Source organism: Indicator indicator, chromosome Z (assembly GCF_027791375.1).
Source record: "Indicator indicator isolate 239-I01 chromosome Z, UM_Iind_1.1, whole genome shotgun sequence".
In the NCBI taxonomy this organism is placed as follows: domain Eukaryota; kingdom Metazoa; phylum Chordata; class Aves; order Piciformes; family Indicatoridae; genus Indicator; species Indicator indicator.
In genome coordinates this window covers 18,694,119-18,720,751 of record NC_072053.1, presented here as the reverse complement: position 1 = coordinate 18,720,751, position 26,633 = coordinate 18,694,119, and the positions used below count along the sequence as shown (strand labels likewise).

The 26,633-nt window shown below is 52.8% G+C and overlaps 2 protein-coding genes across 2 annotated transcripts; one reads left to right on the top strand and one right to left on the bottom strand.

The window, feature by feature from the left end:
• Positions 1 to 1,783: 1,783 nt before the first annotated feature.
• LOC128979310 (carbonic anhydrase 9-like) lies at positions 1,784 to 17,719 on the top strand. The gene is made up of 13 exons (XM_054397527.1): positions 1,784 to 1,809; positions 2,078 to 2,256; positions 9,219 to 9,248; positions 10,453 to 10,623; positions 12,964 to 13,106; positions 13,791 to 13,883; positions 14,160 to 14,226; positions 14,593 to 14,750; positions 14,893 to 15,025; positions 17,081 to 17,104; positions 17,260 to 17,289; positions 17,433 to 17,526; positions 17,656 to 17,719. The coding sequence occupies exons 1-13, from the start codon at positions 1,784 to 1,786 to the stop codon at positions 17,717 to 17,719; spliced, it is 1,212 nt and encodes a 403-aa protein (XP_054253502.1).
• A 2,877-nt stretch (positions 17,720 to 20,596) lies between these two features.
• On the bottom strand, positions 20,597 to 25,598 carry LOC128979461 (gamma-secretase subunit Aph-1b-like). Its single transcript, XM_054397681.1, has 7 exons — positions 25,452 to 25,598; positions 24,298 to 24,468; positions 22,777 to 22,850; positions 22,504 to 22,626; positions 22,121 to 22,248; positions 21,735 to 21,858; positions 20,597 to 21,492 (listed from the first exon to the last, which is right to left on the bottom strand). The coding sequence occupies exons 1-7, from the start codon at positions 25,562 to 25,564 to the stop codon at positions 21,455 to 21,457; spliced, it is 771 nt and encodes a 256-aa protein (XP_054253656.1). The 5' UTR covers positions 25,565 to 25,598; the 3' UTR covers positions 20,597 to 21,454.
• Between the last annotated feature and the right edge of the window lie 1,035 nt (positions 25,599 to 26,633).

Below are 26,633 nucleotides of genomic sequence, written 5' to 3'. Positions count from 1 at the left end.
TGTACAAAGGAACGCCTCTGGCACAGCAGAAGACAGGAATCCATGGTTCAGCATCAGGTGACAGTGCCAGCACAGCAGCTTGTGTTCCCAGGGGCCAGCTTTCTGGTTCCTTCTGCTCGACACAAAATCCAGCCCCATCCCTAGCAGTATCTTCTGTTCCACTTGACAGGTCTCAAGCTGTCTTGCTGTGATGGAAAGTCTATAAATGTGGATGTATTCACATGGGCTACACTGAGCATGTTTATAAAGGAAGGTGCTGGGGAGACCAGTGATTTGGGATGAGAAACAGCTGGGACAACTGCTTTAGCAGAAGTGTGGGGACCATGGGGCATAGCACAGAGCTGAGACTCTGGCACTGCCACAGAGCAAGGAGTCCATTATCTTGTCTGATATCTTCTTGAGTGTGTAAAAATTGTTTGGGAAAAGGAGTTCCCCCATTCCCTTCTGCATCACATTAAAAAAAAGTGCTTTGCTGTTTGGACTCAAACTTCCTGCCTGATGATTTCAGTCGATCATGCAATAATTCTTGAGAGAGTAGGTTCTTGTTCCCTGCTCCCTGATTCCATACAAACCAGAAAGCTATGGGCATGGACTTCACCAAGCTGGGCAGCCATGCCTGCTTTGCTCCTTCCTGGTATGGAAGCCGTCCCTTCTCCCCAGACAGCCCTGGGGCCACAGATGTGCTTTCTCATTCTGACTCTTTTGTGATAAGAGAAGCAAAACTGTGGGCAATAACTAAGAGGAGGTTTCACCCAAGGTTTATACAACAACAGGATGGCGTGTGTGTGGGTTGTTTCATTTTTTTGTTCCTTTCTTGGTAATTCCTGATGCTTACTTCACTTTTCTTCTTAGCAAGCAGTGAGCTGACATCACCATGATGCTCTGTTATCTTCTTCAAGTTGCGTTAACTAATTTAAGTCCACCCTCATGCTGTGCATCCTTGATTACACCACCTGCGCATCCTTCATTGCACAACTTCGCATCTACCAACTCAGACTGCAATCTGCTGCTGATGTGCCAGTCACTCAGCAACGTTCAATAATAGCCCTTGAGCTCTTCAGGATAGCTTCAGTCCTATAATGCCCCAAAGTAGTGTCACAGCTAATTCTGTTCCATCACTGCTCATGTGCCTTTTCAGACAACTTATAAAGATGCTGAAAAGCACAAGCTTTATTGTAGTGTCCAACAAAGACATCTCTGTTACTTCCTTCCCACTTGAAAACTGACCTGCCATCCTACCTTCCATTGCCTGTCTACTTAACCATGGGGTCAGCATCTTAGAACATGAAACCAACTAAAGACACCTGGTGTGAGATCTTGTTCAAAGTTTTTTTGGGGATCCAGGTATACTATGTGCATATAGTGGGAAAATTAATATCTTCTTATCTGATGGTTCAGTTCATCAGGTGTTGGAAGGAACGAGGTGAATCAGGACCCACACATTTCCTGTTATCACTGAGGAGCAGGAGAAAGTCAAGATCTGCCCTGACCAGAGTTGTGTCATCCTCTAACCTCAATAGAAATAAATGTTCTTTCTCATCTGTACATTATTAAGAGGGGACATCCTCTTCTGAGGGATCATTCACCCGTCGGTGAGAAGAGACACCCATTGCTGAGGGGTGCCTCACCTATCACTGAGGGGACACCCACAACTGAAGGATTCTTCACCCATTGCTGGTGGAAGGAGACACCAACCGCTGAAGGGTCGCTTGTCGATTGCTGAAGAGAGGAGTCACCAACCACTGCGGCAACCTTCGTCCATCAGTGAGGAGAGGGACCACCCATGGCGGAGGAGTCCCAGCTCCACCAGTGAGAAGAGAAGACACTCCCAGCTGAGGAGAGGGGACAGCCGCCACCGAGGGGTCCGAGTCGCCGCCGAGGCTCCCTAGCCCTGTGCGAAGATAGGGGCAGCCCCCGGAACCTCCCGGATTCGAGTCCCGCGCCGGCAGCTCACCTGGCCGGGCCGGGCCGGGCCGGGCCGGTCGGCGGCAGTCTTTGACTCTAGCCTCTGTAAAAGGTAACGGCGGCGTGAGTCAGAGCCACCGCCTCCTCCCCGCCCGCTCTCACGTACGCGCAGCCGGGCGGGCAGGCAGGGAGCTGCCGCCGGCAGTCCCGCACCCGCGCACTTGCTGGAGATGAGGCGTGCAGCGCTGCGGGTCTGCCTCCTGGTCTTGGCCGCCCTGGGCCGCCCCGGCGCCGGCAGCGAGCACGACGAGGAGCACGACGGCGAGGACCTCTCGCACTCCCCCGAGAAAGGTGAGAAGGGGGTCCCCGGGCGCCCCCGCTGCATAGGGCACCCCGCTGTTGGGTTTGGGGCACCCGATGCACGGAGCATCCTGATGCATGCTGCACCCCAGTGCGGGGTTTGGGGTCCTCGGTGTCTAGACACTGATGCATGAACACCCCAATACTGAGTTTGAAGTGTCCTGATGCATGGGATGCCTTGATGCACGGGGATCCCCACTTGCCGGATTTGGGACCTTTGATGCATGGGGCACTCCAGTTGTATGGGGTGCTGGATCTGGGATGTCCGATGCCTCGAGAGGGTTCCCAGTGCTGTAGAGCTTTGAACATGCTTGGTTTGGGGGAGGTGTAGGGGACCGCTGTATCTCCTACTGCACCCTTGTTAAGGGCTCAAGTGTGCCCCGGTATGGAGAGCTCTTGTGAGGCTGTGCCCTCCCGGCATCTCCCATCTATAGCAGCTGCCCCCCCCTGCAGCACGTCCCTGCCTTTGTCCCTGCTCCCGCCAACTCCTGCGTGGCCCGACCCCTGCCCAGGGGCTGGGGGCCCTGATCGTGTGTGGAGCTCTTTCTCTCCACTAAGTTTGTTTTGCATGAGATCGTCGGGAGGGTCTCACGGCTGCTGGTATAGGGGCAGAGAGGGCTCTTCAGCAAGCAGTCTTTTGCTGGGGCTATTCGGTGTGTCCAGCCCCAGCCCCCGGCATAGTGAGACGGCAGCCAGTCCCCTTTGTCCCTCAGCATGGCCTCTCCCCAGTGGAGTCTGCTGTGCCTGGCTCTGCGTCTACGCTGTCCCCCCACAGCTCAGAGAGGAAAAGCTCTGGTCCTGCTACGGAGTTTGGTGAGGTTCTGCCTCATGGCTGACAGTGGGGAAACAGGAGATCTGAACTCGGGACGGGGTGGTGGTATGTGCCCCTCCAACCCTGAGAGCTGTCTTTCTGGCTGCACAGGGGCTTTCAGGCTTCAGGGACACAGTTTTTGGGGGAAAGTCCTGGGTCTTTGGTCTTGCTCCCTTTTTAGATTGAAGACTGTGGTGCTGCCAGAGCTCAGCAGGGATTTTGGGGCAGTGCCATGCATTTGCTCGCGTGGGGCTGAGCGCTGTGCTGGGACGTTCCTGTTCCTGGATTCACTACTTATCGCAGATTTGCCCATGGGTTTATTTCCCAGTCTCAGCCACAGCATGTCCTTGGCTTTTTCCTCTGGTAAAGAGTTGCCCTGACCTGTGCCAGGTCCACTGCCCTGTGGTATGGGCTGGCAATTGTTTGGTGCTAGGAACTGCTTTTGTTATTACAATGAATCACATTTCTTACCAGAGCCATTCTTGCAGGGCTGAGCACTGGACAGAGATGGGAATGCAGATGGTCCTTGCCACAGAGATGAAGTAACCCAGGCCACAGGGTGGGAGGGTGTCAGGCATTCAGCATACTGGTGTGCTGTGCTGGCAGTAAGCGAGTGGGCAGCATGTGGGGTTTGGGATGAGTAGCTGGAGTGATTGAGATGGAGATGAGAAAAGTAGATGAGGCGTGGGAGGTGGCAGGGAGGTAGGTAGGGAACAGGCCCTTGCTATACCATTACTACAGGCTGAAGGGTCTGTCTGGAGTCCTGTGAGGGTGCCAGTCTGGGTTGGGACACAGTAAAGCTCCTGCCAGGTACTACAAGCTCTGTCTCAGCACTACAGCTACATGATGTGCTGGCATCCTCTTCCTTGAGACTTGTGTGTGAGGTATGGCTGGTGGTTACTCAGCCCTGGGCACTCAGCATAAGCTGAGAGGTTGTCCCTGAGGCTTTGCTATAGGGTTGCTCTCTGAGGGGCCTCTGGCGTGCTGAGAGATCCAAGTCCTGTGTTACCGGTGTCTCTGGGAAACAGTAACTACCTTTCCCACTGCAGTCTGTTTACACTTTTCCTCCTATTGGGACCTGTCCTGTTCTGTGTCCTCTTTTGGCTCATTTCTCAATGCCCTTTTCCTCCACCTGAGCCCATTTCTCTTGCTTAATACCCCTTATTCATCTCATTCCCCAGCACTCATCTGTCCCCTGGAGTTTCCCCATTTTGACTCCTCATGATGTGATGGTCCTTTCTCTGCAGCACACTCTGATTGTTTTATCTTTCCTCCGGCACTTGACAGAGCATTTAGGTTCACAGAGAGCAGGAACATGCCCTAGAGTAAAGGCAGCCCTATGCTTTCTTCCACCCTTGCCCTCTGTGGGGGGGAACTGTCCCAGTCTTAGGTCCCATACCCAAGCAATCCTCCCCCAGGAGCATAAAAAACAATCCTCGTGGTGACCTGTGCTGGAAGTAGCAGATTAAAGGCTGATCCTAAAGGCTTGCAGTGGGTGAAAGTTTACAAACACAAAGGGCATTAATATAGCCAGACTTGGGAGTGATCAGTGCACAGGGTATGTGTCTAGGTAGAGAAACCAGAGTTGTGGTGGTGTGAGGTAGAGAGACACTCCTCATGGGGTTTGGTGGAAGGATGCTCAGGTTGTGATCGCTGCTGCCCAGACCTTGTACCTGTGCCATGCTTGCCACAGACTGGCCTAGGCAGCTGGCTGTGAGCACTGTGAGCACAGAGGCACAGCTCAGGTTCCATGATTAGGTTATTGCTTTGAAAGGACAGTGCTTACATGTGTTTTGTGGACTAGGACCTGGCTGCTGTGGCTGGTTCATGCTTTGGGAAATGCTTTCTGTGCACCTCTGCATGTCTTGCTACCTCCTGGGTCACTGAGCATCAGCAGTAAGACCTCACTCCCCCACTTCTCTGGGCCTCTGCTGGTTCTTCCACAGCCTGGGACTGATCTGCAGACAAGGACTTTGTCCTTGAGAGTACAGCAAGGTGATCATTCCCTGGAATCTTCTGCAAACAGGCTTCTTCCCCCAGGACTCTGGCCCATGGATGGTTTGCAGCAAAGAAAAGGATCTGTCAGGATCTTAGTGCTCTCTGTGGCTAAGGACAGGGCAGTGTGCCCAGACAATTAGAGGGCTGGGTATCTGAACTGGAAGCAAACCCACTGTCCTGCCCACCACCACACACGAGCTGTGAATGACACATGGGTTTCCATGCTGTCAGGTGCCCTGCAGCACGTTCAGGTTTTGTACCCCCTAAAATGCAAAAAGCTGAGGATGGAGTGGGACAGACTTACAGGGCAGACAGTTTCCCTCCTTATTGCCTGGCTCTGCTGAGGGGTAGCTCTTGCTCTATGCAAATGATTCCAAGCCCTTCGGGTGCAGGGACCATTTGTCTGTCCCTTTGGTAATGTCTGCTGGGAGCAGCCTGCTGCATCAGTGTCTTTTTTACTGGGATTAGCAGAAGCCCGTGGTTGTGCTGGCTCCTCACCCCGCCGAAAGCTGCTCCTGCCCTCCCTCCTGGGCTGCAGGACATGCCGAGCAGCACGCTAGTAATGGCAGCGTCTGCCTGAACTCGGCAGGAAAGTGTTGTTGGATGGTGTTGGGTATCAAGGAGGAAAGGGAGCCGACACTTGCGGCAGCAAAATGGGAGGGCTGAGAGGGAGTGGGCAACAAGGAGGTAGGAAGCACAAAGGAGGGAGCAAGCAAAAGAAGTAAACCCGGCTGGATTGCAGGCTGCTGGGGAAAGGGGGGTGGCCTTTAGTGGTCAGCTGGACCAAAGGGACTCAGTGTGACTGAGCGTGGAGACTTTCTCTCCTGCAAGGTCTGGCATCTCCTCTATGTTTTCCTGATGGGACCCTTGCAGGGAGTCCTGGGTACCTCCCAGTGCAGCTATCACAGCAGCAAGGTTGTTTCCTCCCAGATTTTTGGGAATGCTTTGCAGTCCCTGCTGAGACTGGAGATGTTTAGAGGTAGGGCAGGGCTTGCAAAGACCTACAGCACCCACTGCAAAGGTGCAGTCACGTCTATTGTGGTGAGTGGCAGCAGTCCATCAGAAAGGAGACATGGCACCACGTGGCTTTCCAACGGAGAAGACTTGTTCTGGCAGGGAGTGTGGGTGTCAGGCTGAAATTACGCAAATCAGCGTTTGGGCAGGGCAGTGGGTTAATGTTCATGGCAAAGGGCTGTGAGATTGAGAATGCCCCCAGGTGGAAGAGACTGGAGTACTGCAATACTCTGTGCCATGCTGAGGTCAGGGCAGATGTAAAGAGCCTGACCCAGTACCCAGGCTGTGCTTGCCTTCATTCTCTCTTGCAGCATTTGGTGCACGTGCCAAGCAGGCCAAGCTTGCACAGCTGGGCTTGTGAGATGCCTCCCCAGGTGGGTGGCCTGGGTGTGCAGTAGTTGCACCCAGATAGATCCACAGGATGGGGAAACACTCAAGTGCCTTCAGTGCACAGATAAGTGCGAGTGGGTCTGTCTGCTTCTGATGCCAAGAGACCTGTGAGGGAAGCCTGTTGTGTTGGGATGGATAGGACTAACTCCTGGGTGTTCAAAGCTATTGGGATGGGCTAGCAGGAGGCTGCAAGTAGGGTGTATAGCCCCACAGCCTGGGGTAGGTGGCACAGTGCTAACACAGCAGAGCAGGTGCCAGCATGGTGCTATTGCTCAATATGTCTTACAATGTTTGAGTTGCTCTCTGTCAACATGGAGGCCCTGGAGGTGAGGAGAAATTGGGGTGCCAGAGTGGGCCATGCTGGTTCAGGCATGTGTAGCAAGCTGAGGCACTGTATGCCAGCCCCAGGCTGCTGTGCCTTATCTGTGCCAGAAATACCCCAAAGGAGTGCCCCTCGTGGTGGCTCCACCGTCTGATAGACACCCTGGTGCTGCAGGTAATCCTGCCGAAGAAGGAGCACACATGGCTTTTGTGTGAGAACTATGACCATGCAGATAGTGCAAGGTGGGCCAGGAGACTGGGGACAGGATGTGGAAAGATATGGGGTGTTTCCAGAGGAGGTTTGGTGTACTCTAGATTTTGGTGCATAACCAGTGTCTGGGGAGCAGGCAACTTTTGCTGTGAGCAAGATGGACAGGATAAATCTCAGCTTGCTGCAGCTGAGCTGGGTGCATCCCAGCGTAGTGTTATGCAAACAGGCATGAAGAGGGCATCGCAAGCTGTCCTGGTGCACATGTTCCTATCTGATGTAGGCAACGGTGGCTTGTCCAGTCCTCTGTTTGCTTCTCCTTCTTCACATGCCTTTTGGAGTATCTGAAGGTGCCTGGCCAAGTGAATCCCAAGTTCCTGAGCATCAGAAGCTCTGCAGAGATGAGTCACCAGAGATTCTGGAGGGAGCCCAGAGGGCTGTTCCCATCTCTGCAACTCCTGGTGCCCCTAAGCTCCCTCCAGCCCTTCCCAGCCTGGCTTTGCTGTGGCCATCTCTTCTCCAGGGCAGCAGCTGCACCAAAGGCCCTCAGCAGTGCCCATGCCTGGATCCTTACTGAGAAGAGGGCAGGATCCTGCTGGGCTTGTGGCCTCACATAGGATGTCTGGGCCTGGGAAAGTGTGTGCCTCTTCCTTTCTCACCCCAAGCTGGAATCTGCTCCTATTAATAGCAAGTGACTGTTGATAGCTGGGATGGGGATCAGAGTAGTGCCTGCTGAAGCCCTTCTGCTTTCTAGCTAGGCTGGCAGGTGTTTGGCCTCAACAAGAGACAAAGATGGCATTGGGACTGGACTGCACCTGCTAAATGCTCCTCCATGTCCCTGCACCCTGGGAAGTTGATGCAAGTGGGTGTAGATGCTGCCACTTTTTCCTGGTGTATTTACCCCTTCGTCTCAAGTCTGCCCTAGCCTGGACCAGCTTCTGCCCTCATGGGCTAGGATGTGCCAACAGCCTGTCCGCAATGACAAGCATGCTGGTAAAGACAAGTCAGAGGAGCATCCCATAAATTACCTGTTGTGCCAGCTAGGACAGAGGCATAATCATTGTGGGACACATTTCTCTGCTTGGGGCAAATCCAAGCCCTGCATTCTTTTGCCTGGAGCTTGTTGCATGTGGAAGGCCTGGTGATGGCCAAGATGTTTGGCCAGGGGCATCTGAGAAGAGGCTCCAGGGCACCTCTAAGGCCAGCTGAGAGCCTGGACTTTGCTGGCAGGTCTGAAGGAGAGAGTTGGTATAAGGGATCACTGTTCTAGTCTTGGGATCTCCCCCCTGGGTCTTTTGTACCTGTATGTCTGCACACCAGGGACACCCCCATTCATGGGAGGCTCAGGACACACCACGACACATCCTATCGTGCCGTGGCCAGTGTGTGCCCCATGGGTGACATTGGACTGGCAGAGGTCATGTCACAAGCTCTCCTGTCCTCCCTCCTGCTTTTCCTGGGGAAAGGTTTGTGCACAGTACACAGCTTGATGTGGGAATTTGTGTGGTCAGGTGAGTTGGGGCAAGGGCCTGCTGTGTTGGGAGCTGGATGTTTGGTCTGGCACATGTTCCTGTGGCTGTCTGCCCCCATAGTATGTGCACTCACTGATGAGGAAGACAAAGTTTTTGTGCTCATTTGCCTCCTGTGTTCTGAGTCCTAGAAATGCTTTCACCAGTGAAAGGAGAATGCATGGTAGAGCACCACTCACTGCCCACACTCTTTGTGGTGTGAGAACTGTTCGTCCCCACGTCCTCTCCACTTGCCTGGCTGTTCTTACATACGGAGCCTGAACAGGGAAGCTGCATACCTGCCTCATTGAGTGATTTATCATGGGACAGTGGGAGGTTTTGGTTACTCCACAGTAGCTGCAAGTGCACAAGCACACTGCTCAGTGGCGGAAGAAAATACCTGATTTTTCCATTATGAAGGTAACAATGAAGCATCAAGCTGTGAGATTTTCCCTGTGGCCGACATCTGCAGGAGACGTGGCCCTGCTCAGACGAGGCAGTGCCCTCTGGGATCATCCCCTTTGCTCTGGAGCAGGGAGAGGGGTGGGAAAGTGAAGGTGGTGGGAGCACAGAGACCTGCTGCCGAGACTAGCAGCACTGACTGGCAGAGGTGTGTTTCCTGTCACCCTTTCTCTTCTATTCATGTAGTTCTGTTGTTTTATTTGGTTTTATTTGATTGTTGTTGTTTTTTTTTTCTCTCAAGGTCCTGGCCACAGTCACTGGAGCTATGAAGGTAAATACTCTGCAGTTACTACAGACTTTTTTCCTACCACTCAGCAGACCTGGGGCCTGAGCCAGCCCTGGTTAATAATTACAGGGCTCCTGTGCGCACTCACCCTTCCCTTCTGCCTGACCCTGACACTTCAGTGGTCCCTGAATACAAGCATGGATGGGTTGGAGAGCCCAGGGTTGCTCTGATTTGAGCAGAAAGCAGCAGCTCTTCTGAGGGTTTCCTCAGGTGTGTGGGATGCCTCCTAGAACCGCAGTGCCCCTAATCCTGTGCCAAGTGGGGAAGGAGGCTAGGTTCTCAAGGCTGGACTTGCAGCCCATTCAGGGACTTTGACCAGCCCAGGGATTAGGTTGTGTCCTCATCTCTGTCCTCTGTCACCCTTCCTTCCCATCCTGCCTGGCCTGGCCCTGCCCTACCCTGCCATTATGGCTTGAAGGCCTTTTCCACAGCACCCATGATGGGCATCACTGCAGTGGTGGTGCACCAGGCCACAGCGCTGTCACCCTGTTAGGGACCAGCCTGACTTGCACCTATTAATGTCCAGCTCAGTCTTTACAGAAGTCCTGCAAGGGGCTGGGGATAAGCTTGGGCTTGCGCTGGACCAAGATGTGCTAGAAGTACCCTTCTGCAGTGCAAAGGAAGATTTCTGGGGCATCAGTCCTGGTTATTCCAGCCATGACACTGGCAAGAAGTGGCATTTTAAGCAGTTATCCCAGCCATGTGAGTTGGCCCTTTGCAGGGCTATAATGGTGCTGTTAACCACTGGGAACTCATGAGAGCTGCAACTGTGGGCTTATGTGATCCCATTGGCACTGTGCTTTTGTGCCCAAGTAGAGGCACGGATGAAGTAGTGTGTCAATACTTGCCAGAGGCCAGGCAGTGCAAGACAGCGAGTGTATGATGAGCTACAGAACAGCAGCTCCTCAGCTTGCCAAGTCTACTTGTAAATGATCTTCTTGCACTCTTCCCAAACACCCCAAAAATAGACTTCCCTGGCAGCTCACCGCTCACCAAGACCTTTTCTGATACAGCTGTATGCAGTCACATGGTGACACAGAGCTGCTCCCAAGCAGCTCTAACTTAACATGCATAACTTATTCCCTGACCAGTGCCTGTCCCCTTACCCACCACACACCAAACCTCCTTTCCCGTGGGTTCCTTGCCTGGGCTGTCTCACAGGCACTACCTCCCTTCTTCTTCATACCAGAGCGGGAGCACTGGGGCGAGGACTACCCAGACTGTGCAGGCACTTTGCAGTCTCCCATCAACATCGACATGTCCAGAACCATCTTCAGTCCACAGCTGCGGCCAATACAGCTCTCTGGCTACAGTCTTCCCGCCAAGGAGAAGCTCAGGCTGAGGAATAATGGGCACACAGGTGGGTGCAAAGGCACAGGCCAAGGCTGAAACACAAGCAGAACCTGCTCAGCCTCTCCCAGGAGGACTGAACTCCTCTAGTGCTCCTCCCCTGAGCTCAAGGAAGAGATTATCTTGCAGGCTGCAGTCACATTACCTTCAAGGCCAAAAGGGAAGCATAGGGTTGTTGAGCCTGTGTAAGCCTGTGTGCTTTCCTGATTGGAGGGGAGAAATCAGGACATGGAGAACCTGCCAGTCACTACCTCTGGGAGCTGACTCCAGAGGTTTATAAAAACCCATGTTTTCTTTAAAAATGTGTCCCCAGTATTTCTGCAGGTTTGCAGCCATTGATTCCTCTGCTGCATTTCATTTTCAAAGGACTAGCCAGTCTCACTTAGCTTTCAACAGTCAGTCTTTCAGGATACAGCACTGGCAAACTTCAAGCTTGTGCTTCAGGATGCTACCTCAAGATCATAAGAAAATTTTGTGTGTGCTTTTTTGCCTCCTCCAATTTTAACATTTTTGATTGTTGGGACACAACTTACTCATAGTATTTTAATATCAGTCTTGCCATGCCAGATAGGGAGGAAAAGCACATCTCCTTCCTGCACATCACCTTACAGCTGAGTCTTGGTTGCTACCATCTTTCTGAGAGCAAGTTGAATGTTGTGTGCATGCTGGTGTCTGTCAGTCCTAAGAAAAGGTAGTGGAAAAGGGACTTAAACATACTGGGGTATAGTAAGGCTATCCCTTGCCTTGGTAGCTAATAAAACAGTGGAACAGGTTGCACAGGGAGGTAGTGGAAGCCCCATCCCTGGATATTTTTAAGACCAGTCTGGATGTGCATCTGGGCAACCTGATCTAGTGGAGGGTGTCCCTGCCCATGGCAGGAGGGTTGGAACTAGATGATCCTTGGGGTCCCTTCCAACCCTGACAATTCTGTGACTCTGTGAGGTGGAGCTGACCTGTGTGCACAGCAAACTCAACAGGTCAGACTCCCCATGCATGGTCAGATCAGCTGCATGGTGTGTGCACAGAGCTTTATATTATATCCTGCCCTAGCATGCCTGGAGAGTTAAACTAGTTGAGCTCAGTAGTTGCTATTTTAGACACCCTGGCATCTGATGTTGCTCAGTGTTTAGAAAAGCAGTCAGAGCATTTTTACTGGGGTGTGCTTATAAAGATGTGTGTTGGTGAAGTGCTTACAAAGATGCCCTTTTTTATTCTGGCAGTTACCAGTCTGCTGTGTGAAAAGCCATAAACAAACACAACACTTGCAAAGCCAGTACAATGTTTATATGCTTCCTATCACACACAAAAATAAATATGTTGTATAAGCTCATTTTAAAGACCTAAATATGACTCAGGTAGCTGATAGAAAGAATACAATTATTTAGATATCTGCCTTCACATTTCTTTTGTATTAATTCCCAGGAAGGGACCAGTCCCTCCCTTGCTGTATTTGAGTTTTGTATCTCTGAACCCAGTGTCAGGGAACATGGGAGAGGACAAATGACTCATTAGAACCCTGTTTCATGGTTAATCTCAAATCTGTGCCCTAGATCAGTAATGTGATTAAGGGACACATTGCCTATAAAGGAGGAAGGAAAAGAGTTGATACTAAAATGGGAAAAAGGTGCTTAGAAGAATAGGACAGGCTTTCTCAGGGTCTGGGGATGCTCTTGATACTTTTGTCATGTGTCCAGGTAACTCAGCTTTTAGATTTGCTACACTGCAGCATGACTCCAACATAGTTGGCTAAACCATGCCAAAGCAAAAGGCAAAACCAAGTATGCCTTTACTGTACTCAATGAGGCAAAATTTTAGCTCTAAATGCTCTTACAAGATTGAATGCTTCTGTGCCACCAGTCCAGTGCTGTCAGACACTCATAGGCTACTTCATTTGAAAGGTCCCAGTTTGCCAGGTGCTGCAGCTCTCTCTGTCCAATTGCATTGCTCTCATAGGCATTCACTTCTCTGCCAATCTTTCTCCATGAATTTTATCCACAGTCTCTTTTTTTCATTCTTCCTTACTGAATAAATTTTTCAGGGGCATTTGGCTCGAAACTGGTCTCTGAGAATCTCTACAGAGGATCTCTACGTTTTCTGGCATTTTCATAGCACTTGTTCTTGAAGCTGATGTATTTACTGGGGTGTCTTACAACCCAAAGTTGAGAGTTGAAATCTCCTGCATCAGCCCAGCTCTGGGTATTGACTTACCTATAACCTCATGAAAGATGGAAAGCAAGTTTAGTTTTGGTAATGTCTTCCACAAGCCCAGGGTGACATTTTCTTTGCATACCTGTGGGATAGACTGGACTTTGTGTTTTAAGTGAAAACCCTCTTCCTTCCACCTCTGCAGTTCAGCTCGATCTGCCAGAGTCACTGGCTATCACTGGTGGCTATGCCCAGCAGTACCGAGCTGTGCAGCTGCACCTGCACTGGGGCTCTCTGTCGGGACGTGGCTCAGAGCATACCATCAACGGGCACCGCTTTGCTGCAGAGGTAAGGACCCCTCATAGGGGTGGATAAATCCTCTCTTTTCCTGGTGCTGCACTGTTGTCTTGCTTCTAGCCTATGGACCTGGTTGTCACTGTGTGAATGCTGCAGCCCCTGTCCAGGATCCCTGCTCCCCAGGCAGCTCTGCAGCAGCAGAGTTCAGTGTAGGGGGCCATGCTTTGGTGCTGAGCCAGGCTCACGCCTCAGCCTGCAGTGCAGAGATGAGTCCACCCTCCAGGATTCCTTGTCTGTGTGAGCAGTGCAGCCTCATCTTGGGTTGATGAAGCAGGAGCTGCAGCAGCCCCTGGGCTGGGGGAGCCAGCTCCTCGGGGACTGTTTACTCTGTACACACTGTCCTTCTGCTCTGCTAGCTCCCGTCTGGTTTTATCCCTCCTTCTCTAGCTGCTGTCCTCAAAATGAGCTTTGTTCTGCAGTGTGACCCCCAGTATTTAGGGCACAGTTCTGGTTTGCTCTCCTGGACTGAGGAAGTTCCTGCAGGCAGACCTTTACACTTGGCTGCTTTGCAGCAGCACATTTTCTCAGTCCCACCAGCATATTCTGCTCCTAGGAGAGGTGTTCATCTTGGATGAATGTCTCTTCAGCCTTTGCTCCAGCAGGCTGGAGACCTGTGAAGGTGAGCACCTCCCAGAGGTGCCCATCCTGCATTGGAATTGCTTGTTTCCCTTCCAGATCCATGTGGTGCACTACAACAGCAAGTATGACAGCTTTAATGAGGCAATGGTCCATCCAGATGGCCTAGCTGTACTGGCAGCCTTCCTGGAGGTGAGTGCTATAGGTCAACCCTGTGTGAGAAGGAATAGGAGCAGGTGGAGGGTAGGACTGGTATGGTCAGTCTAGCACATCTTTGGGAACTGGCAAAGGTGCAAATGCTCCTGGGAAGAAGGATAGAACAGGCAGAGCAGCTCTGATAAAAGGAAGATGTCACTGGGTTAGGGAGCCTCCCACAAGGAGTGATTCCTCCCTGCTAGCATTGCTATCACTGGTTGCTCTCTGTTCAGCCCCCATCCTTCTCGTTCCTGTGATGTCTCTGTGTTGTAGGTTGGACCAAGGGAGAACCCATACTATCAGGAAATACTTGAACACCTGTACAAAATTCAAGGTGAAGGTAAGGCCTAGTCCCACCTGGTAGTTTTCTCAGAGGCTGCAGCCTGGCAGAGACCTGCTGCAGCAAGCATTTGCTTTATGGTATGTGAGAAGGGCATTGCACAGCTTGTAAAGAAGCAGCTCTCTGCAGTGCCCTTTGCATGCACACTCTTTTCCTTGCCTCCAGTGGAAACCTACTGCTCATTCTCCAGTGGAAATCCACTGCTCATTCTCCAGTGGAAATCCACTGCTCATTCTCCAGTGAACCAGTGTCAGCAATATGGACCCTGGCACATGCAGTGTCAGACTGCTCGTATTCTCCATGCATGTCCTGCTTATTGTCCTCCAAGGGGTTGCCTTTGTCTTACTCCTCTGGTGTTTCTTCCAGGTGAAGAAGTCTGGGTGCCTGGATTCAATATTGAAGGTCTGCTGCCTGCCAACCTGAAATTCTACTTGCACTACAATGGTTCTCTGACCACCCCTCCATGTTACCAGACAGTGAAGTGGACAATCTTCAACCAGACCATGCTGCTCTCTCATGACCAGGTCTGTCAGGACAATGAGCTCTGTACTGGGTGTTGCCCAGCCTCTCTCTACAAGAGTATGCCATCTGCACTGGTGCCCAGGGGCTCACCTGGCTCCAGAAGGTGGGATGCAGCCCACTCTGCTCATACCATTCTCCCTCCAGATGTCAACACTGGTGATGACCCTGAGAAATGATGACAACAAACCCCTGCAGAACAATTACCGGCCAGTGCAGGGCCTACACAGGCGACAGGTGCTGTCAAGTTTCCAGACCACAGCAAAGCAGCTGCCTCCTGGTAAGGAACACAAAGATGGCATTAGGTGCAGGAGCTGAGGCTTCATGTCTCCTACAGCGATGAAGCATTTGTGTGTGTTAGCCCTGTCCAAGTAGGTGACTTACAGTAGCACTGGTCTTAGGATCCTACTCTCCCACACTACTGCACTTCTCTCACTCCTACCTGGGGGAGATTGATTTCTAGGAACTATTTTATCCTTGGTCTTGCAGAAATAACAGTGGTAAGACTAGAGGATGTTTCTCAAGGCAAACAGCCAGGTCCTAGCATCTCAGCTAGCTTCTTCATCCCCAAACACAACAGTTAAATTCAGTAGAAGCTGTGGAGGTACAGGCTTGCAGCAAGCACCTATCTCCAAACCCTGTGGGACAGCCAGGGCAAGGGACCCCTCCCTAAAGGCTGTGTTCTGCCAGCAGGGCTCTGCAGCTGTCCTGGCTGGGCACCTTTTCCCCAGCCTGAGACTTCCCTGTCCTTGAAGGCTTTTCTTGTTAGTGGTTTCCAGCAAGGAGTAGAAATTCCTGTTATTCCTCAGCAGTGACTAGGGCTCTGCTTCACTCAGTTCTTGCCTGTTGCAGCTCTCTGAAGGCACTGGGTTTTTCTGTCCAATGTTCCTTGTCTGTTTTCATGGCATTTCCCATTGTTGGCGAAGGCTAACAGAAACAGCTTGCAGGCTTGGTCCCAGGCCTTTGGGCAATGCTTCAGTAACCACAAATTGCAGTGCAAGGCACTTCCATTCACCATCCCACCTGCAGCCAGATCACTACTGGCTGCAGACTTTTAATCACCATGCTCTTCAGCCTGGCTAGCAGTTTCCTGTGTGGCACCACATCAAATGCTTCACTGATGTTGGGAGAGATAAAATCTACTGCATTTTCTTTTGTCTAGAATATCACTTATCAAAGAAGGATATCAGGTTAGGCTGGCATGCTCTATCTTTGGTAAACCTGTTAGGTACTTTATCACATTTTCCATTTACCTCTAAGCCTTTCTTTTACCACTTTCTTGCGCTGTTCCAAAGCCTCCGGACACTGAGGCTGGGGCAGTGGGGGAGCTGCCCAGCTCACCCTTTTCTCTTTTTGTCTTTCCTTATTTGCTATGTCTACCCAATAACCCCCGCTTTAAGAAAGCCACAAAGCCTTTGTTCCTGGAGTGTCAGGACACCGACCCAGTACTTCCAGATAAGGTTACTGGTCCCACACTTTGTGTGTGTGGGAGTGTTGGAGTTTTCTCCCTACCTCGCTGCTGATAACTGCCTGCTATAGCCCCAGGGTTGCTGAGTACTGTGAGGAGTGATATGGGGTCATGTTTTGCTTCACTTGCAGCTGCACCTCTTGCACCCACGCTTGTTGGTCTTTCTCAGCTACCCTCAACTCAGGAAAACCATTCCTGCCACTGGGTGCTGGGTGAAGGCGGTGGTTTCCCCACAGCAGCTGCACAGCTGAATATGGCCTGCAGATAGTGCCACCCTGCACACCATATCCAGGGTGTGTGCAAATGATAGTGCAGCTGTTTAAAAGCCACACCGTCACACTAGGTCAATATTTGCCCAGCACAGCTCCCGCCCAGCATGTAGGGCAACCGAGCCATCCTGCGGGTACCTTGCTAGCTGCCTCCTCCTGGGGAGCTGCTCACTCTCTCATTGCAGCCAACTGTCCCTCCTGTTGCTGCCTGTTGGGGTAACTCCATGCACCTCTCCAGGGTCTCCCGCAGGAACTTGTGCAGCCATGGGGTGCTGCAGTGCTCCCTGATTGCCTGCTTCCGGAGCAGTGGCAGCAGTGATCAGGGAGGATCTGGCTGGGCCAAGCAAGGCTTTTGCATGAGCTGTGGTTCAGGAATTGTCCTTTTTATTTAGCCCCCTGCTTCCTTCAAGGGGTCCAACAGTGTCAGGGCTAGGATTCCTGCAGCAAGATGCTGCAAGCTACTGGGTGTCCAGCCTGCAGCTCTCCCCTGCCTGATGGGGTGTCTTGCTGGCAGCCCTGCTTTGGTAGCATGACCTGAAGCCCTGCAGGCTTAACACTTGCCTTGGGCAACCTCTTGACTGTGCTGTCTCTCTTCCAGGTAATGAAGGCTCAACAGCAACAGGTAAGGAGGGGCTGGCCACAAGGAAGAAAAGAGGGCTAGGGGGTGTACCTGTCTGGAAAGGGGGGTCCTGGCAGCCGTATAAAGCTGGGGTGGCAGGCAGCCATGGGGAGCTTCTGTACAGGGCTCACATCCTCCCATCTTTGTCTCCTTTGCAGAAGGACACACCAGCTCTTCATTTCATGCAGGTAAGTCTGGTCAGCTGAGGCTGCTGCCTTCCTGTCCCCTCTGTCTTTGGGGCTACTGGCCTGCTCCAGCCCTGTGACATCTCTCTGGGCCAGCAGCTGAAGGGGACCATTCCTGGTGTAATGTGCTTATGCTTGGCTCGCAGGGGATGTGCTGGCTGTGCTCTTCGGGGTGCTCTTTGCCATCACAGCACTGGCCTTCCTGCTGTACATCCTCAAGCACCGCAGCCAGAACACACGGTGAGAGAGGGGGAGCTGCAGGAGGAGGGGGCCTGAGGGGTGGCACAAGTCCATGGCATGAGATAGGGGGTAAGATGGGTTAGTAGGTTCACCATGATGGCTCTAACACTCCCTGTTACTCCCCACTAGGCTGGACTCACCGGGCAAATCCAAGGTCATCTACACAGCAGCTACCACTGAGAACACTGCATGAGCCCTGTGCCTCTGTGGCACTCTCAGCCCCACTGGCTGCCACCCTCACTCCCACCCCAAGCCAAGGCAGGGCCAGCATGGCAGCACCCCTTGGCTGCATGGGCTGTCCACACAGACTGTTTGCATTGGGCAGCATCTGGCTCCAGCAGATATTTTTGTTACAAAAAATGGTAAAAATAATAATTAAAAAAAAATTAAAAAGTCAGTGCCTCCCATGGTGCCAGCCCTCGCACCTGGCCTTGTGCAAAGCTGTGGGGCAGGAAAGGGAACCAGTGGAGCTGGACCCAGAGTGGAGAGGGGTGTGGAATGACTCCTTCCAAACCAGCAGAGACAGCATTGATCTCTCTTCCCTGGGCAGAGCTCCAGAGCAAGCATCACAGGACTCCTTGCACGGTCCAGCCCTGCCCTCCGTCACTCTGGGACTTCTTCCTCCTCTTATTTGCACAAAGTGTATGAAAAACATAACAGCTTGCTAGGGCTGGAGAAACGCTGAAGGTGGCAGAGCCACCGCTTCCTTGTTGGCCAGCCCTGACCCAGCTCTCTCTAGCTCTACTGTAGCTGGAGCAGTCCCAAAGCCATGGCTGCTTACCACCTTATGCTGGTGCCTCCAGTGCAGCTGGAGCCAAGCCGCAGGAAGCTCTAAAGCCATGCCAAAACAATGAGAAATGGGTCTAGATTGAGGAGGAACCTGCAGGTCTTCACCTCTCAGCAGCCACCACATCCCTGTTAGGATGAAGAGTGCAAAACCTCTAGGCAACCCAGGTCTGCAGCTGACAGCCTCTCCCCCTACAGTCACACCAGATGCACATAATACATTGGGTTGGAAGGGACCCTCAAAGGTCATCTTGTCCAACCCCTCCTGCAGTGAACAGGAACACACCTCCAACTACATCAGCCTGCCCAGGGCCACATCAAGTCTAATCTTGAATGTCTCCAGGATGGGGCCTCAACCACTCCCTGGGCAAATGGTCCCAGTATTTCACCACTCTCATTATAAAGAGTTTCCTCCCTATGCCCAGCCTAAATCTGCCCTGCTCCAGTTTCAAACCATTGCCCCTCATTCTATCCCTACAAGCCCTTCTCAACAGTCCTTCTCCAGCTTTCCTGTAGGTCCCCTTCAGATATTGAAATGTAGCTACAAAGTCTCCCCAGAGCCTTCTTTGCCCCAGGCTGAAGAGCCCCAATTGCTTAGGCCTGTCTTCACAGGAGAGGTGCTCCAGCCCTCTGATCATCTTGGTGGCTTTTCTCTGGACCCACTCCAGCAAGTCCATGTCTGTCTTGTTGTAAGGGCCCAGAGCTGGACAAACCACTCCAGGTGAGGCCTCAAGAGCAGAATAAAGTGGCAGAATCACCTCTCCTGATCTGCTAGCCATGCTTTCTTTGATGTGATTTGCCTTCTGGGCTGCAAGTGTGCATTCTTGGCTCATGTCCAGCTTGTCCACCAGCACCCCCAACTCCTTTTCTGCAGGGCTGCTCTCAGTTTCATCATCCCCCAGCCTGTACTGGTATCAAGCAAAACAATCACAAGGACAAGAGGGTCATTAGGAGCAGTCAACATGGTTTTACCAAGGGGAAGTCACGTTTGACCAACCTGATAGCCTTTTATAAGGACATAACCAGGTGGATAGATGACGGTAGAGCAGTGGATGTGGTTTATTGTGACTTCAGTAAAGCATATGACACTGTCTGCCACAGCATCCTCGCAGCTGAATGAGGCAGTGTGGTCTGGATGATCAGGTAGTGAGGTGGGTGTGAACTGGCTGAAGGAAAGAAGTCAGAGAGTTGTGGTCAGTGGGACAGAGTCTAGTTGGGGGCCTGTATCTATTGGAGTCCCTCAGGGCTCAGTACTGGGACCAGTACTATTCAATATATTCATCAACAACCTGGATGATGGAACAGAGAGCACTGTTAGCAAGTTTGCTGATGACACCAAACTGGGTGGAGTGGCTGACACAGCAGAGGGTTGTCATGCCAGTCAGTGAGACACAGGCTGGAGAGTTGGGCAGGGAGAAATTGAATGAAAGTCAACAAGGGAAAGTGTAGGGTCTTGGTCCTGGGAAAGAACAACCCCATGGATCAGCATAGGTTGGGGACTGACCTGCTAGAAGGCAGTGAAGGGGAAAAGGTCCTGGGCGTCCTAGTGGATGGAAGGTTGACCCTGAGCCAGCAATGTGGTCTTGTGGCCAAGAAGGCCAATGCTTTTCTGGGGTGTATTAGAAGGGGTGTGGTCAGTAGGTCAAAAGAAGTTCTCCTCCCCATCTACTCTGCCCTGGTGAGGCTGCATCTGGAATATTGTGTCTAGTTCTGGGCCCCTCAGTTCAGGAAGGACAGGGGAATGCTTAAAGAGTCCAGCACACAAATGGTTAAGGGAGTGGAACATCTTCCTTATGTGGAGAGACTGAGGGTGCCAGGGCTCTTTAGCTTGGAGAAGACTAAGGGTGACCTCATTAATGTTTATAAATATGTAAAGGGTGAGGATGGAGTCAGGCTGTTCTTGGTGATGCCCAGTGACAGGACAATGGGCAATGGATGGAAGTTGAGGCATAGGAAGTTCCATGAAAAAAGGAGGAAGTATATTTTCACTGTGAGTATGACAGAACACTGGAAGAGGTTGCCCAAGGTGGTTGTGGAGTCTCCCTCTCTGGAGATATTCAAGATCTGCCTGGATGAGTTCCTGTGTCACCCGGTGTAGGTGATCCTGCTCTGGCAGAGGGGCTGCAATGGATGATCTTTCAAGGTCCCTTCTGGCACCTGACATTCTATGATTCTGTGAAGTACTGCTGCAGGGTGTTTGCACCCTTCCCAGACTGGTTGTGTTATTGACTGCACACAGCCCTGCTTGCTTGTGGTAGTTCTTTTTATTGGTATAAAAGTCCACTATGGATAAAACTGCCTTCTCAGCCCTGATCCAGATGCTCAGTATCAGGGCTGGTGCACACCTGAAAATCCCTCTCCATTTCCAGGAGAGGGCAATGATCCCCTAGAATGGCCCCCTGAAAGCCCTCCCCAAGCTGTGCTGGCACCAGCTGTGGGGTTGTATCCCCTTCTGAGCCCTTCACCAGCCTCTATGTCTGCTGGGCCCTTTGAGTACCATCTCTTTTCCCCCCTCCTCCTCCTTTCATCCTGGGTGCTCCTGTCCCTTCAGGTCCCCCAGCACCATCCTCCCTGCACCAGGATGCCAGCCCACTGCAGCTACCGTAGTCCAACATTGGGGCCATACCTCCCAGTGCAGTGAGGCTGGGCAAAGAGGCAGGGAAAGCAGCACCACAGCAGTCAGCCCCAACCCAGAGCCTGGCAGCACTTTGCAAAGCTGCTTCCTCCATTCTGTGGTGAGAATGTGATGCAGGACCCTCCCTGCCCAGCACAGGGGACAGGACATCTTCAGGGTGAGGGAGGGGAGAAGCGATGGCTTTCTTCAGGCTCAGGCCCCTGGCAGTCCAAGATATCATCCTTCTGAGGCAGAAAACTGGGGCTGGGCTTGTGGTGGGGCCAGCAGGACTGAGTTCCCCAAAACAGCTGTTCTCTGGGGGCTCCCAAAGGTGTGTTGGAACAAGCCAGCTTCAGCCACACTGGTAGGCTGGCTGCCACAGCCAGATGCCAGTGCTGGCCCCACTGGGACTGTCCAGAGTCCCCCAGTCCAGGAGAAAAGATATTGCAGAGAAGGTGACAACTGCTCTTACTACCAGGATGGAAGGAAGGGCAGGGGTGGCTGGGGACAGGAACATCCCACAAGGCCTCAGGATCCTGGCTGGGGTGTGGATCCGCTCTTTAGACCTGCAGGAACCAAGAGAAGAGGAGGTCGCTTTTCACTAGACTCCTTTACCCCATCTGCTAATCCCCACAAGAGGCAAAAACTCAGCCACAACCCCAGAAGCCAGCTTCTCCTCTAGCCTGGCAGCCAAGGGGATGACATCCTTGTTCTAGCCCCAGGGGCACCATCTCTGCATCCCTGTGGTAGTTCTGGTACTCAGGGAGACCCACAGGGTCCCCCATCCCCTTTATGAAGCAGGACTTACAGAGGAAGAAACGACGCAGGTTCTGGGTAGATCCCCCCGAGAGTGAGTAAGCCCAGGCAGCGGCAGCAGCCATCAACAGGTAGGAGGGCACCAGGCTGCCCACGTAGAAGGGGTTGCAAAACGTCTGAGGAGACAGATGGGAGACAAGAGGGGTGAGCAAGCAGGAAGGGACAGGCATAGGATGGGTGGCAGCATCACTGCCTCATTGAGTGGGACAGGAGACACTAGCTCCAGGAGTGGTTGTGAAGGGGCAGCTGCAGGTTCCCCAAACCCGACTATTTTGCAAGTGCTGGAGGCTATTCCCATCCTTGTACAGGGATCAGCACATACTACAGCTGCCCCTGAACGCTGAGTCCCAGCACAGAGCTCTGCTCCAAGCTACTCACCGACCCTGAAACAGCAAGGTGCATGACAACAACCGCTGTGATCTCCCACCAGCGCCGATGCTCACAGCCATGGAAAAAGAGGATCCCCCAAAAGGTGTGAAGAAAAATCAGCACCATGGTCATAAAAGCTACAGGAAGTGATAAAGGTGTGTCACCAAGGCACCACCTGGCCTGCAGACTCTAGCACATTAAGTATGGAAGGAATGAGGAACAGGAGGGTCAGAGGTGACAAAAGGAAGGGTTTAGCATAGAGAATTGGGACAGGAGACTGTGAAGGGCTCATGTGGATAGAGGGCGCATCACGGAAGCAATAGCATGATGTCCCTGGCTCTGCCACCTCTGTGGTGCGGCAGAGATGTGAGCAAAGGGTTCAGGTTCCTCACCTGAGGTCAGGAAGTAGAGCTGTGAATCCCCATGAATGCCCACAGTGCCAGGGCCTAATGCATCTGCCAGGAGATTGATCATGGAGAAGGCGCCACTCATGAGCCCAAAGCCCACGCCAGCCACTGCCAGGACAGAGATACTATCAGGACCTGAGTCTCCCACCACAGATACTGTCCCGCCACCTCTGTCATGAAAAACCTCTCCTTCCCCCTCCAGCAGCTTGGCCAGCCCTGCCCAGATGATCAGGGTGCCCTACTCTGCACAGAACTTACCATATGCCATTTGCTGGATGGAAATGGGGGAGCAGCCATCCTCGCTGAGGGCCACAAGCCCCTCTATGGCCTTCCTGTAGGGGAAGAACATGCTAGAGAATGCCACAGCCCAGCCCACTTCCCGAGGCATGGCAGAGCACCAGGATGGAGCAGGAGGGACTAGGATCTCATTCTGCATCATCCCACCCTCCTGGTAAGCTCCTCCACCACCAAGCTGCAACCATGGAGACAATCCATGTGATGACCCTGAACAACAGGACAATGCATGCATGTGAAAACCACGTGAAGCCACATAGAATGACTTTCCACAGAGGAATGTGAATGCCTGCTAAGTCCTGCAGCAGCCTCACATGGAAAGCAGCCCCAATGCAGGCATGGGGGGGGCATGTGCCCAATCTCTCCATTTATAATCTTAGAAGATGTGGGGGGTAAAAAAACATGCCAGGAGTGCAGAGTAAAGTTCAGAGATAGAAAAATTATTTGGGGAGAGAAACTGGGATAGGTGGGCTTCATAATTTTTATCATCTAGGAGTTTGGCAGGTGAGGACAACATCAGATGTCTCCTCAACCCGGAAAGGACAGCAGCACATGCAACTGGAGATCCGCAGGACACAGTAAACAGGCTGTTTTGTGTCAGAGGATGCTCGGTGGAGCTCTGCTACCCTCTGCCTGCCAGTCTCTGGCAGCACCTTGCCACAGGCAGCAGAGCAAGCCTCTATTCTGTGTGCACTCAGCCTTCCTTCAGCCCCACACCAGTGCCCAGCCAGCTGGGAAGTCTGGGAGATATGGGAGATGCTGTCTCCAGTGTCGCCCTCCTTGGCTGCCTGCCCATCTCCAGCACAGCATCCACCTGTCCGTTCAAACGTAGGACAGGGTGCAGTGTGTGCACACCCACCAGGCAGCACAAGCCAGCTGGTGGTGCCAGGCAGGCTAGGAGCTGCTGAGGCTGCATTGAGACTTTGCCCTGGGCTCGCCAGGGCACCACACATGGGGCTGGCAGTAATATGCTGCCTCACAGAGCCCAAAGCGATCTTCAGGCTGCCCCTGCTCATACAAATCAGTCCCCAAGAAAGGAATAAGACTTGCCAGGAGATCAGGGCAGATCCCTAATCCTTTTCTGTCCCCTACACAGCAAAACAAGGGCATTTCCCGGTGCTTGGAGTCTCCTCAGGCTGTGGAAGCACTGCTGTTACTAGTCAGCCGGACAGAGAGGATGTGATAGGTCCCACAGCAGCCCAAACCCACAGTCCACTTGTCCCAAATTCAGGGAGACATTGCTAGCTACCTCAGCCCTGGGTCCTCCAGGCGTTAGGGCTGCTCTGCTCCACCACCTGAAACCTACTTGAGGTCAACATGCTGACACAGATACCATAGGCTCCTGGCAAGGATCAAGATGGCTTGGTGCCACACTTAGCATTCCAACCAGCCCAGCAGCTCTCAGACAAAATCTGGCAACTGCTGTGGCTGGGAGAATGAGAGGATCATCCAGCAGCATTGGAGCAGGGTGGGAGACGCCCTTACCTGAGGAGCTTGTAGTAGAGGAAGCGAAAAGCCTCCTGCAGCAGCACAGAGAACATCACCCCAAATATCAAGAGCCCCTTCTGCAATGGTTCATCCTGGGGGTCGCTGGCTTTAACAGCAATAAACCAGATGAGGGAGGAAAGCAGCAGTGACACCAGCCAGAAGAAAGCCCTGCATTAGAGACAGAAAGCACCTGCTGGCACTGGTGCAGGTGCTGTGCCCATCAGCACTATGCCTACATCCTTCTGTGCGGGTTCTGGCACTGGCAGCTGTGCCCCAGCCTTGCCCATTCTAACAGTACCAGCACTGCTCTGGGGCAGGTGGTGACTGTACTGGTACTGATGCTGTGTCTGCACTCTGATGGTAACCAGAACTAGAGCAGTGCTCTTGTTGTGTCCACATCAGTACCAGCACCAGCATCATATCCCTGTCAGGCCGACAATGGTACCGATTACAAGTACCCATGCTTCTGCCATGATTCCAGTACAAGTATGGACACTGGTGCCCCTCTCAAACTCACAATGGTATGAGCACTGGTACTCTTGTCATGACCACCAACCATCAGTATGTGTACTGGTTTCCTCAATGTGCTCAGAACTGTACCAGGAAGAGAAACAACATTGGTGCCCCATCATACAAGCAATGGCACAGTATAGTTAAGTAAGTGGTAGTCATACCCTCATTGTGCCCACAAAACAGCACGAGTACTGGTGCACATGTTGTATGCCCAATAGCCCTGGCACTGGTCCCTCCGTTGCACCTTTTCCAGTACCAGCTATATCCCTGTCATACCCAGAGTGATACAAGTGCTCCTGTGATGCCCATGTTGGTACTGGTACCAACACCCCATTGCACCCATATTGCTACCAGTACCTGGACTGGTACTAGTGCCTCTATTACAACCGTATCGGTATCAGTATCGGCTCCGATACTAACCCCACTATCATACCCACACTGGTAACAGCACCAGCACTAGTACCGGTGCCCCTGTTACATCCGTACTGGTACTAGCACCGCCACTAATACCAGCGCCCTAGCACGCCGATACCGGTACCAGCACCGCCACGGGTACATCAGTACCGATTCCAACACCAGTGGCCCCATCACGCCCACCCCAGGATCCGCGGTGGCACCAGTGCCGGTGGGGTACTGACCCGGCGATAAGGATGATGATGCGGAGCGGGTCCCGGGCAATGGTGAAGAGGAAGAGGCCGAGAGCCGGCCCGAAGGCGATGAAGGTGCACCCGAAGAAGACGGCGAGCGTCATGACGGCGGAGTCTGGAACACGAGAGCGTGGACGGGACCCGGAGGCTCTGACCGAACCAGCCCCACAGCCCCCTCCCCTTTCCTTTCCCTTCCCTTCCCCCTTCCCCTTCCCCTCTCCTTTCCCCTTTCCCCTTCCCCGCCCTTCCGGAACGCCTGACGTCACCACCTGCGCGCGCCGCCAGCGGAAGCGGTGAGTGCGGTGAGTGCGGCGAGGCGGGGCCGCGGCCAGGGGCCAGGCGCCGGGGGCGTGGCCGGGCGGGTGAGTGCGGGTAGTGCCGAGGGGTGCGGCGGTCGTCGGGTTCGGTGACAGTGACACGGTGTGCGTGAGGGTAGAGGGCTCTGCAGAGGGACCTGGACAGGCTGGATCGGTGGCCCGAGGTCAGCTCTATGAGGTTGGATAGGATTAAGGTGGACGGTGTCTTTACAAATGAAGAGTCGGCTAGACCAGACAGTCCGCCTTTATCTGTGTTATATGTAAATCACAAACGGCCTCTGCTAGTGCCGTGCCAGGGCTCTGGTTGTAAATCAGCAGGGTGCTCCCCAAAGACGCTGAACACAGCCTGAACTTCTGAACTTCATAAATCTTACGAAGAGCGACTGAAGGAGCTGGGGCTGTTTAGTTTGAAAAAGGGGGAATGAGGGGAGCCCTCATCACTGGGATGTAAACAGTTAAGTTAAATGGACTGGTCCAAACGAGGGGGTGGCAGCGCTAATGGGGAAAAACAGCGTGTGAAAGGGTTCTTTGTCCCAACAGAAGGTCTAAGGCCACCCAGAGGCTAGGCCCTGGAGACACAGCCTGATAGAACCACGTGTCAGGCTTGTTTGCCGTGCAGGGTACAGGCTCCTGGAGAAGAGATGGGGTTTACACTGTTGTTCCTTTACAAGCTCCTCCTGGAAGGTGCTTTGACCAAACAAGGGAATGGCTCCACAGACGTGCTGCAGAAAAGCAAAGTGGACCCAAGGACGCACTCCAGCTCTTGTTCAAGGCCATCTCTGCAGGCCAGGACAGCTGGGCACTTCTGCAGCCCGTGGTGGGTTGCACACCCTTGGAAGACAACATGAAGATAAGC